This window comes from Anabrus simplex, chromosome 6 (genome assembly GCF_040414725.1).
Source record: "Anabrus simplex isolate iqAnaSimp1 chromosome 6, ASM4041472v1, whole genome shotgun sequence".
Taxonomy (NCBI): domain Eukaryota; kingdom Metazoa; phylum Arthropoda; class Insecta; order Orthoptera; family Tettigoniidae; genus Anabrus; species Anabrus simplex.
In genome coordinates, this window is record NC_090270.1 from 139,547,957 (window position 1) to 139,560,478 (window position 12,522).

Here is a 12,522-nt window from a genome sequence, read left to right on the forward strand (position 1 = left end):
CGAGCATCTATTCTCCCTGGAATTATTTAACAAATACAGGCTCCTGCCTGTAGTATCATACCCATGTCGTAACAGATTTAACGCACGTGGTTAAATTCTTCATTTCACACTTCTATTTCCTCATTAATTCGCGACGTCATTATAATTCATTATTCCCACAATACAGCCTCGCTCGTACCCGGCGGGCAAAAATATCTGTCGTGCACATTACGACTTCTCATGTAAATTCAAGACATGGTTCAAATATCATATTTCCATCACCAACGTAGATCATCAGGGATATTAATCATCTAACTGGATCTCTCGATCATTCACTGTTAACACATCACAAAAAACACAGAGCTAACTCATCAATGGCGCTCATTGTTACTATAAAAAGAAGTGACGAGATTGCCTCTCAAAACACAAATGTTGAAACGGTGCGCAACCGCAACTACAGAACATAAAATATATGCGTCTAACCAAAAATCGTCGCAAAATCCGCGGGATAAATACCAACAAAACCGGTCATCTGAAAGATGATTCCGCAACATAAAACAAACTGAAATGCGCAAAATAGTGAAAATAAACCTTGAAAACATCGCGGTAGTGTCCATAACATCAAAACTCCAACAAAAGAAAATATAACTCAAAAACTACAACGATCTAAAATCATGATGAAATAATAATAATAAACTGACATTACACTCGTAGATCAAAAATCAAAAGCTGCCTATCTGTCAAAATGACATACTACAGAAATCAACCATAAATACACGCAAACAAACATCTACTTAAACAAAGTGCACAACATAAGCCTATCTGAAAGTGCAACATAAACATTATTATTATTATTATTACTGTTATTATTATTATTATTGTTATTATTATTATATAGCAGTATTGTAAGCAGTATTATAAAACTGTGAATTATTTACAACCCTACCTAGTACTCTAAACTACACTGATCATCGATTTTGCCATGGTCCTACATTTATTTATTTACATGATTTAATTATGCTCATACCTGTATGGTGGAAGCAGGTCAGTTCACCCACCGGTCCCGGTCATGGTGGAAATTAGAAATCCATCTTCAAGTTGATGTGGTATTCCATATTTTTATTACACACGCAAATTTGACACATTCTTGCCATGCCGTGACACACGATTATATTAGCACGAAAACACTCGCATTTCTCTCACTCCAGTGAAAGTTTAGAAGATGCCACTGCAGCCTCCTGCCTGTTGTGTAGATGAAGGTCGCCTCGCTCTTTACCTGCAAACACCTGCTGGCCTTCCGACGATCCCTCAGCTTTGTTTACCTACAGCTTATAGTACATTAACCCTACTGGGGCATAACTGTTCCCTCAAGGTCTGCTGTTGCGGCCTCCATTGAATAAAGTCAATCACCTTCCCGTTTGTCTTACTAGTTTCCGCCCATAAACATCTAGCTTGCCAAACAGTTTGTAGAATGATAGAAACAAGCTAAATACAGCTTATGTCGTGGAGAAAATTATATACTGATCTCACATGTAACACTCCCCACTGGTTAGAAATGTTTTTATGTAAAATCTGCTGGAACATGAATTTGTTTCCCTCGACTAGTAATGTGAGCTCATTTAAATTGAAAGTGTAATTCTTGCCTACACTCCCTGCATTTACAGTAAAAGTCTGTGAAAGTATTCATTTTCTGAAATGCATATTCTCCCAAGTAAATAATACAAGGCTTCCTAAAATGCCTACAAGTGTCTAATCGCTTTCGTACCAGTCAAAATAAAGTTGACTAAAATGCATTTTGCTGACACACTCTGTCACTCTGTCAAAACGTAGATTCACTAAGAATACTGAAATAACACTAAAGTACTCAAGACAATAACTGAGAGTATTCACAACACTGAGAACGACTGAGAATATCTGAGAATAACTCAGTAGTAACTGAGAGTAACTGATTCACACTGAGCACTCGACCCTGTGGTCGCTGGGTTTTATAAAAATTCCTCCCACCACCAGGAAAATAGTTCCGTGGAAGGGATGTGGCGTAATGATCTAGTCCTTGGGAGCGCTTTCTCGTACATCCGTAGGTTATGGTTTTCAAAATTTATACTCAAAACTTCCTAAATTCTGTCCGACTCACATGTGATATTGCGCCGCGGGAAATGATCATAGAATAATCCACACGATGATGCGCGTCACTGGTGTTATTTTCTTCCGGTGGATGGCCTCGTTCAGCCATGATGGCTCCTTATTCTGGGTTCTATTACTCCTCCGTTCGAAGTTGAATTTTATTAATTAGGCACTGATTAACCACAGATTGGCACTGATAATTCGCCAAATATTATGAAGAAGTTAGGACACTGTTTTTCACTACCACATCGGGCTTCAGATCGCGAGATACTGATAGTAGATCTCCCGGTATGACAGCTCATTCAAATTTAGAATATTCTGATTGGTTGAGACTTTCGCGCTCTTCCAAAACATAGTGCATCCGCTTCCTCCCACGAATTGGCGGTTACTGTCGTTGGTCCTCTATTGTCCTAGCTAAATAGGTCAGGCTTCACCGCGTGCTTTTCTCATGAGAACGAACAGCAAGTGACCACTCCCCGGCGGTGTCATAAAATTTATTGGGAGGGTGGTTTACAATCTGGTCGTGTCTAGAGAAGAGTTTCATGGATTCTCTCGCCGTCAGGCTGGCGCCAGAAAGTTCCTTTGTGCCTACTAGTTTCACAGCCTTACTGTGGTATCTCATATGTGAAAATATTCAATTTTATTATGAATTAAATTAGGCAAAATCGCTTATGGGTGCAATATACACTATAATACTACTTAGACGTATTCTATTTTTATCCTACAACACCCTAACAGATAAAAGCTACTGTTAATTACTGAATACCAAAAGGAAAACACAAAAATTACACAATTCTATACTGCAGTTAAGCCTCTCCTAATTACAACAGCAGAATTTTAGTAAGAGAGTTTCTACAGATTTAAGAGTGTTTCTACAGATACCTCTACTATACTACACAAAAATTTTACAATAATAAAATAAGCACGCTAATGTCTAATAAGATATTACTTGTATACAATTTACAGTACACTACAATAACTTTAAACTACGTTCAGACGTATCCTAATTACAATACCGGTACCGTATGTCACTGCTAAGCACAAACAGAAATTGAAATTGCAAGTTTGAAATTTGCACGAACTACTGTACTCAAAGATTACCAACAAAGCTAAATGGTTAGACAGATTATTATTAGTACCATGCTCTAATATACTGACTGACAGAGCAAATGCAACACCAAGAAGGAGTGGTTCGAAACGGATGAAAGTTGGGGGAAAAAACAGAGACGGCACGGACAAATAATTGATGTTTATTTCAAACCGATATGCAGGTTACACAATGCGCACGGCATCGACTCAGTAGGATGTAGGACCACCGCGAGCGGCGATGCACGCAGAAACACATCGAGGTACAGAGTCAATTAAGAGTGCGGATGGTGTCCTGAGGGATGGTTCTCCATTCTCTGTCAACCATTTGCCACAGTTGGTCGTCCGTACGAGGCTGGGGCAGAGTTTGCAAACGGCGTCCAATGAGATCCCACACGTGTTCGATTGGTGAGAGATCCGGAGAGTACGCTGGCCACGGAAGCATCTGTACACCTCGTAGAGCCTGTTGGGAGATGCGAGCAGTGTGTGGGCGGGCATTATCCTGCTGAAACAGAGCATTGGGCAGCCCCTGAAGGTACGGGAGTGCCACCGGCCGCAGCACATGCTGCACGTAGCGGTGGGCATTTAACGTGCCTTGAATACGCACTAGAGGTGACGTGGAATCATACGCAATAGCGCCCCAAACCATGATGCCGTGTTGTCTAGCGGTAGGGCGCTCCACAGTTACTGCCGGATTTGACCTTTCTCCACGCCGACGCCGCATTCGTCTGCGGTGACTATCACTGACAGAACAGAAGCGTGACTCATCGGAGAACACGACGTTCCGCCATTCCCTCATCCAAGTCGCTCTAGCCCGGCACCATGCCAGGCGTGCACGTCTATGCTGTGGAGTCAATGGTAGTCTTCTGAGCGGACGCCGGGAGTGCAGGCCTCCTTCAACCAATCGACGGGAAATTGTTCTGGTCGATATTGGAACAGCCAGGGTGTCTTGCACATGCTGAAGAATGGCGGTTGACGTGGCGTGCCGGGCTGCCACTGCTTGGCGGCGGATGCGCCGATCCTCGCGTGCTGACGTCGTTCGGGCTGCGCCTGGACCCCTCACACGTGCCCCATGTCCCTGCGCCAACCATCTTCGCCACAGGCGCTGCACCGTGGACACATCCCTATGGGTATCGGCTGCGATTTGACGAAGCGACCAACCTGCCCTTCTCAGCCCGATCACCATACCCCTCGTAAAGTCGTCTGTCTGCTGGAAATGCCTCCGTTGACGGCGGCCTGGCATTCTTAGCTATACACGTGTCCTGTGGCACACGACAACACGTTCTACAATGACTGTCGGCTGAGAAATCACGGTAGAAGTGGGCTAGTCGCCAACGCCGTGTCCCATTTATCATTCGCTACGTGCGCAGCACAGCGGCGCATTTCACATCATGAGCATACCTCAGTGACGTCAGTCTACCCTGCAATTGGCATAAAGTTCTGACCACTCCTTCTTGGTGTTGGATTTGCTCTGTCAGTCAGTGTAGATACACACACAAACATACACACGAATATAGCAGGTAAGATACTGTACTACCTCAATATACCGTATCTGCACTACTATTCTAAACTGAAATGTGGTTATATGAATTTTACCGCTGGTGCATTACTATTATTTTTCCTACCATGTGGGACGGAGAGTGCTTAAATGCCGAAAAATAAGAGGTTGTCTATAATAATTTCTGTCAAAACTCGTCAGGGGCTTGAACTGCAATGTTATTACGATATGCCCTATAGGAATTTACTTATTAACTTTTAATCGATATATGAACGAGGGCGCAACGTACAGTGCAAAGTACGCCGGGACCTTAGGCTACAAATTATCGGAATGAGGTAATCAGCTGATTTTGTATTTGTTTACACAACTACCATGTGTATGTAGCCCGTACTCTTTGATCCCGTCGGAATGTACGATATCAACAATCGTCAACAATCCAAATACTGTTAAGTACTGTAATTATCCAGTGAAATTACCGTGTAATCTCTTTAGCTTCTTTTTAAATCGAAGTTTACAGGCGTATCGTGTTTTTTTAATTTAGTAAATTATTACCTTCGCGATAGTTTGAACGGATATTTATACGAAATACCGGAAAAGTTGCTGCGGAAGTTACGGTACTATTCCTTATGATAACCTGCCTTTGTAAGTATTATACCAACGAACCTACAGATATTTGCAAATTTTTTAAAGTTAATATTATTACCTAAAGTATTTCCTAAACCTAAATTCGAAACAAGGTACACCTATCTAGCCTACTTAACCTAGAAAACGTAATTTACTGAAGATCAACTGAATTACTTGTTATAAAATTTAAATAAATATCACTACTCCCAATTTCTACCGACAAGCACTAAACACCACTATGTAAATAGCACTAAATGAATCAAAAACTCACAAAATTAAGCTATTTCAATAGGTATTAACTACTTTATCACTACAATAATGCAAAAGCTCTCTCAACAGCCAACCGTTCACAAGCGCATCCAACAATGTACCCAGCATTACCTGTTGTTAAGAAACTATTCTACGTCTAAACCACAACATATTGATTCACTCGGACTCGGCGAGCAACTACCCTTCACAATAATCCTTTTTAACGTAAAGTGGGCCAAATTGTGTGAATACGTTCCAGAGCGCCGACAGTGCTCGACTTTCCATCATGGGCTTTCACTGCACTTGTCAAAACACTACGGCACTGTAATTCTTCCTTACTGGTGCTTCAAATCCACTGAAATGCAACGTGCCATTTTAGTTTTGACTTTCTTCGTACCGGTAAAGCTGCATGCAGATGTGATTTTGTTTACTAATACCAAAGGCGGTTCTTCGGTCTGCACGTAGCATCACTAAGCAACACTCTGATACCACTCATACGATACTACTACTACTACTACTACTACTACTACTACTACTACTAATAATAATAATAATAATAATAATAATAATAATAATAATAATAATAATAATAATAATAATAATAATAATAATAATAATAATAATAATTCTTGCGGGGTGATGAAAACTTATCTTTGATGAGTGTATATGGTGTAAGGTAGAGGGTCCTTTGTACCGCTTTTTGTTTTTACATTGCATCTATACAAACAGGTCTTATGGTGACGATGGGAAAGGGCAGGGCTAGAACTGGAAAGTACACTGAATGAACAAATGTCATGGGATAGCGGAGCACTGATGCGCAGGTGTGTTGTCTGCGAACCACACGCCCCTTGTGTCAGCGGCAGTTGTATAGCAGACCTTGTGAGGAGTGGCTGTGCATGTGACAGGTGTAACATGGAACGTCGTGGTGAGCTGACACCGTCCAAACAGGGTATGGTGGTCGGTGTCCGACGGATGGGAAGTGTGATTTCGGAAGTGGTGCGGGAATTCGGCTTCACACGATCAACCGTGTCCAGGGTGTATCGTGAATGGTTTAATGCGGGTGTCACCGTCCACAACAGACGAACGACCGGCCGTCCAGCCACCCTCGATAACCGTGACCGGCGACATCTGAGACGGATTGTCAGTAGTGACAGACGGGCAACCGTGCAACAAATCAGGCTCAATTCAACACAGGCCGTGCTAGACACATCTCCCAGTGGACAATCCGTAGGAACATGGGTTCTATGGGGTATGGAAGCCGGCGCCGCACACGGGTGCCACTGTTAACCCAACGTCATCGGACACAACGACGCGCATTTGTCGCCAGTCACCAGGGATGGACACTGGAACAATGGCGTAACGTGATATGGTCGGAGGAATCACGATTTCAACTGCACCATGCACATTGGGAGGCACCGTGTATGGCGATGGATCCCGCCTGCCTCGAAGGTGTGGTCCAGGTCGCTGGCGTCTCTGTTATGATCTGGGGTGTATTTTCCTGGAATGGAATGGGCCCCCTAGTTGTTCTGGAAGAGACTTTGGGTGGTACGCGGTATGTTGAGCTGCTCGGAGACATCTCTACCCATTTTTGGCCTTCCAGCGCCCAGACGGTTCTGCGGTGTTTCAAGATGATAACGCGCCGCCACAACGCTCCACATCGCCCGGGAATGATTCCAGGAACATGCAGCGGAGGTCCAACGACTGCCATGGTCACCCAGGAGCCCCGATATGAACAATATCGAGCATATCTTGGATGTCCTGGAACGCAGGCTCCGTGCCATGGATCCTGCACCCACGCGATAACTCTGCAAACGATGTGGTGTCAGCTTCTCCAGAGGACTACCAGGGACTTGCCGACACACTTCCATGGCGTTTCACTGCAGTTCGGAGGGCCAGAGGAGGCCCCACACTCTATTAGGTGACTATCCCATGACATCTGCTAAGTCAATGTAAGTGACCATGACCTTAATGAAGGTACAGGCGTGCGTATGATGTGAGAAATTGAAAAGAACGAAAACTCATCTTCAGGGCTTTCAACAATGGGGTTCGAACCCACTATCTGCCGTATGCAAGGTGACAGCTACTGTACGTGTCCAGAACCGTGTATCCATATCTTTCGGTGATAGAGTATTTAATTAGTACATTAATAGACAGTGGTCGATTACTGTATTGACTGTCCTGACAGTAGCATGGTACAACTTTGTGTAGTGCATACCACATACAAAAATATGTCTACGGGAACAAAGTGTAGGTACAAACGCAATTTTAACACTATTAACTTACTACACTTAGATTTACACAGGGGCCGATGACCTAGATATTAGGCCCTTTTAAACAACAAGCATCGTCATCATCAGATTTACACAGGAAAGTTCACTTGTAATTATTATCCTCAATTATTCTATGCTATTCTGCTTTCGATAAGAATTTCAAATATTTAGGAGAGTAAAATATTCATAATGAAACGGAAGTGAGAATTTTCTTTCATGATCGGTATTCCTTTGTGTTAAAAGGAAATTTGATTAAGCCAATTTGTCAGCCCTGTGAAGTAATATTCGTTCGACCACGGCCGACTTGATGCGTCGCTCTAGCTAGCAAGGTGCGCAGCGAAGTATCCAGTCGGCCGTGGTTCGACATTCGACACGAAGCGTGGACGACGATGTCCAACAACTAACCTTGGGAAAGAATTTGTTGAATCCCAAATAAATATCCGCAAGACAAGACAAGACAACAACTAACCAAGAAGAAGACACGAAGCATGGCCGCCTTTTGGTCATGTCGTTGCGTACGCTCTCCCACTTTTTTTTTTTTTTTTTTCCCCCACTATACCTGCTCGTTGAGTTGGTAATGGGTGCCGCCCCCTACTGTTAAGCCGTGTTCTGTGTTGACCACCATACCAGGTCGTATTCCAGTGCACCTACTTATTCTCTTTGCAGTGCACGAGTTGCACCGTAAGCAACGAATGCCCTTCGCCACTTGCCACCCTCTTTTGCTCCAGCGTTGAAAACCGGCTTATGTAGACGTCGACAGTAAATAATCGCCTACTTGCTTGTCACTCACAGTTGGTCAGCACTTGGAGCTTTTATTGTGCCACAGAATCATCAGTGTAAACCTATTGTCTAGTTGTTCACCACTTACAACTTTTAATAAAATAATGCTTATGGTTTTAAGATATGTTGCTGTATCATTCCAAAGATACCTATGACGTAACGGAGTTGAAGGTCGTCATTTTAACGTCCAACTCAGTATAGAAATACTTATCAATGTAGTTGCGCTCTCAGTATTGTGCAGTGCATACGAAGTAGAACGTAGCAGTATTGTGAGAAAAATGTCCAGCAAACTTGTTTTGGGGAAAATTGCTTTCGTTACTGGTGGGTTTCTAGTAATACATTTGAAAGGGGGGTTATAATTCACTTGGCTCAAGATTGTTTGCCTTTAGGATTAGGGGTTATCAGAAATGATCATTTATGAAATAAATTTTTACCAACCTATGTTAATATAATATTTATACTAATATTTATTTGTTCATATATTTCGTGGGATGCTAGTTAATTATTGCAGATACCGGTAACTTTTGTTTTTACATTGCACCTACTGTATACAAACAGGTCTTATGGTGACGATGGGAAAGGGCAGGGCTAGAACTGGAAAGTAAGTGACCATGGCCTTAAGGTACAGGCGTGCGTATGATGTAGGAAGTTGAAAAGAACGAAAACTCATCTTCAGGGCTTTCAACAATGTTTTTGCATATGAAATGCTGGTAGTGTGCCTATGGGAAAAGATAAAATCAACTAACTCATTACGAGCATGAATAGAACTAACAAATTCCAAGCTACTGGACAGATCATGCCACTTCCTTTGATTTCTGCATAAAATATTCAAGTTAAGGCAGTACATTTAGAGCACGATGTACAATAGTGTTCCATGGTACAACATGGTCATGTACCATGGAACATGCCATTTTGTTCCTTGGAATACAGTACAGTACAGTAGATGGGAAGTAACTGTAAGTAGGAAAATATTTAAAATCAGTTTTTAATGTGTCACCATTAACCATTGAAATAAATCTTATCGAAAATACGTAAAAACATAGGACAGGGGTCTTCAATTGATTTTCCTCGGGGTCCAGATTGATGGTATTGTTGTGTTAGAGTCATCAGTCCATAGACTGGTTTGATGCAGCTCTCCATGCCACCCTATCCTGTGTTAACCTTTTCATTTCTACGTAACTATTGCATCCTACATCTGCTCTAATCTGCTTGTTATATTCGTACCTTGGTCTACCCCTACCGTTCTTACCACTTACACTTCCTTCAAAAACCAACTGAACAAATCCTGGGTGTCTTAAGATGTGTCCTATCATTCTATCTCTTCTTCTCGTTAAATTTAGCCAAATCGATCTCCTCTCACCAATTTGATTCAGTATCTCTTCATTTGTGATTCGATCTATCCATCTCACCTTCAACATTCTTCTGTAACACCACATTTCAAAAGCTTCTATTCTCTTTCTTTCTGAGCTAGTTATCGTCCATGTTTCACTTCCATACAATGCCACGCTCCACACGAAAGTCTTCGAAAACATCTTTCTGATTCCGATATCAATGTCTGAAGTGAGCAAATTTCTTTTCTTAAGAAAGCTCTTCCTTGCTTGTGCTAGTCTGCATTTTATGTCCTCCTTACTTCTGCCATCGTTAGTTATTTTACTACCCAAGTAACAATATTCATCTACTTCCTTTAAGACTTCATTTCCTAATCTAATATTTCCTACATCACCTGCCTTTGTTTGACTGCACTCCATTACTTTTGTTTTGGACTTATTTATTTTCATCTTGTACTCCTTACCCAAGACTTCATCCATACCATTCAGCAACTTCTCGAGATCTTCTGCAGTCTCAGATAAAATAACAATATCATCGGCAAATCTCAAGGTTTTGATTTCCTCTCCTTGGACTGTGATTCCCTTTCCAAATTTCTCTTTGATTTCCTTTACTGCCTGTTCTATGTAAACATTGAAAAGGAGAGGGGACAAACTGCAGCCTTGCCTCACTCCTTTCTGGATTGCTGCTTCTTTTTCAAAGCCCTTGATTCTTATCACTGCAGACTGATTTTTATACAGATTGTAGATAATTCTTCGTTCTCGGTATCTGATCCCTATCATCTTCAGAATCATAAATAGCTTGGTCCAATCAACATTATCGAATGCCTTTTCTAGATCTACGAATGCCATGTACGTGGGCTTGTCCTTCTTGATTCGATCCTCTAAGATCAGACGTAAACTCAGGATTGCCTCATGTGTTCCTACATTTCTTCTAAAGCCAAATTGATCTTCTCCCAACTCAGCTTCAACTTGTTTTTCCATTCTTCTGTAAATAATACGTGTTAAAATTTTGCAGGCATGAGATACTAAACTAATGGTGTGGTAGTTTTCACACCTATCAGCACCAGCTTTCTTGGGAATAGGTATAACAACATTCTGCTGAAAATCAGATGGCACTTCTCCTGTCTCATAAATCTGGCACACTAAATGGAATAACCTTGCCATGCTGGTTTCTCCTAAAGCAGTCAGTAATTCAGGGGGAATGTCATAGATTCCATGTGCTTTGTTCCTATTTAGATCTCTCAAAGCTCTGTTGAATTCTGACCTCAAAATTGGGTCACCCATTTCATCAGCATCAACAGCCTCTTCTTGTTTCAGAACCATATCATCTACAGTACATCCTTACCTTTATACGACTGCTGTATATATTCCTGCCATCTTTCTGCTTTGTCTTCTTTCCCTAGAAGTGGCTTTCCATCTGAGCTCTAAATATTCATACACCTAGATTTCCTTTCTCCAAAGGTTTCCTTGATTTTCCTGTATGCAGCATCTACCTTTCCCAGGACCATACAGCCTTCGACATCCTTGCACTTCTCCTTCAGCCATTCTTCCTTAGCTACCTTGCACTTTCTATCCACTTGATTCTTTAATCGCCTGTATTCTTTTCTGCCCTCTTCATTTCTAGCATTCTTATATTTTCGTCGTTTATCAATCAGGTCTAATATCTCCTGAGGTATCCACTGATTCTTAGTTGATCTTTTCTTCCTTCCTAACATTTCTTCAGCAGCCCTACTGACTTCATTTTTCATGACTCTCCACTCTTCCTCTATAGTGTTTCCTTGAGCCTTTTCATTTAGTCCTTGTGCAACATGCTCCTTGAAACAATCCCTCACACTCTTTTCTTTCAACGTGTCTAGATCCCATCTTTTTGCATTCTTTCCTTTCTTCAATTTCTTCAACTTCAGATGGCATTTCATGACCAACAAGTTGTGGTCAGAGTCCACGTCTGCTCCTGGGAAAGTTTTGCAATCCAACACCTGGTTTCTGAATCTCTGCCTAATCATAATGAAGTCTATTTGATACCTTCCAGTGTCTCCAGGTCTCGTCCACATATACAGCCGTCGTTTGTGGTGTTTGAACCAAGTATTGGCAAGGACTAAATTATGATCAGTGCAGAATTCAACCAGCCAACTTCCTCTTTCGTTCCTTTGTCCCAATCCAAATTCTCCTACTGTACTACCTTCTCTTCCTTGGCCTACCACTGCATTCCAGTCTCTCATCACAATTAGATTCTCGTCACCTTTTACATATTGTATTAAATCTTCTATCTCCTCATATATTCTTTCGATTTCTTCATCATCCGCTGAACTAGTAGGCATATAGACCTTCACTATTGTGGTGGGCATGGGTTTGGTGTGTATCTTGACGACAATAATTCTTTCACTATGCTGGTCGTAGTACCTAGCTTACCCGCTGCCCTATTTTCTGATTCATTATTAACACTAGAACCGCCGGAGTGGTCAAAATGACCGCTACACGTTTTCAAAGCCTTATTTTGACCACATTTTCTGTAGTATTGCAAACAGCTTCAGTGACTTTTCCTGATTACCGGTCAGCATCATCCGTATTAAAGGTAATTAATTTT

General features: G+C 41.8%; 1 protein-coding gene across 2 annotated transcripts in view; it reads left to right on the forward strand.

Moving 5' to 3' along the window:
• Positions 1–8,204: 8,204 nt before the first annotated feature.
• LOC136875567 ((3R)-3-hydroxyacyl-CoA dehydrogenase) overlaps positions 8,205–12,522 on the forward strand; it is a 68,759-nt gene continuing 64,441 nt past the window's right edge. The window contains exon 1 of one of the 2 annotated variants that reach the window (XM_068228070.1): positions 8,205–8,345. In XM_068228070.1, the coding sequence (XP_068084171.1) occupies positions 8,336–8,345 (10 nt within the window). In that variant the 5' untranslated portion in view covers positions 8,205–8,335. Of the gene's footprint in view, positions 8,346–8,794; positions 8,932–12,522 lie in introns of those variants that run through there. The other variant, XM_067149113.2, reaches the window with a different exon arrangement.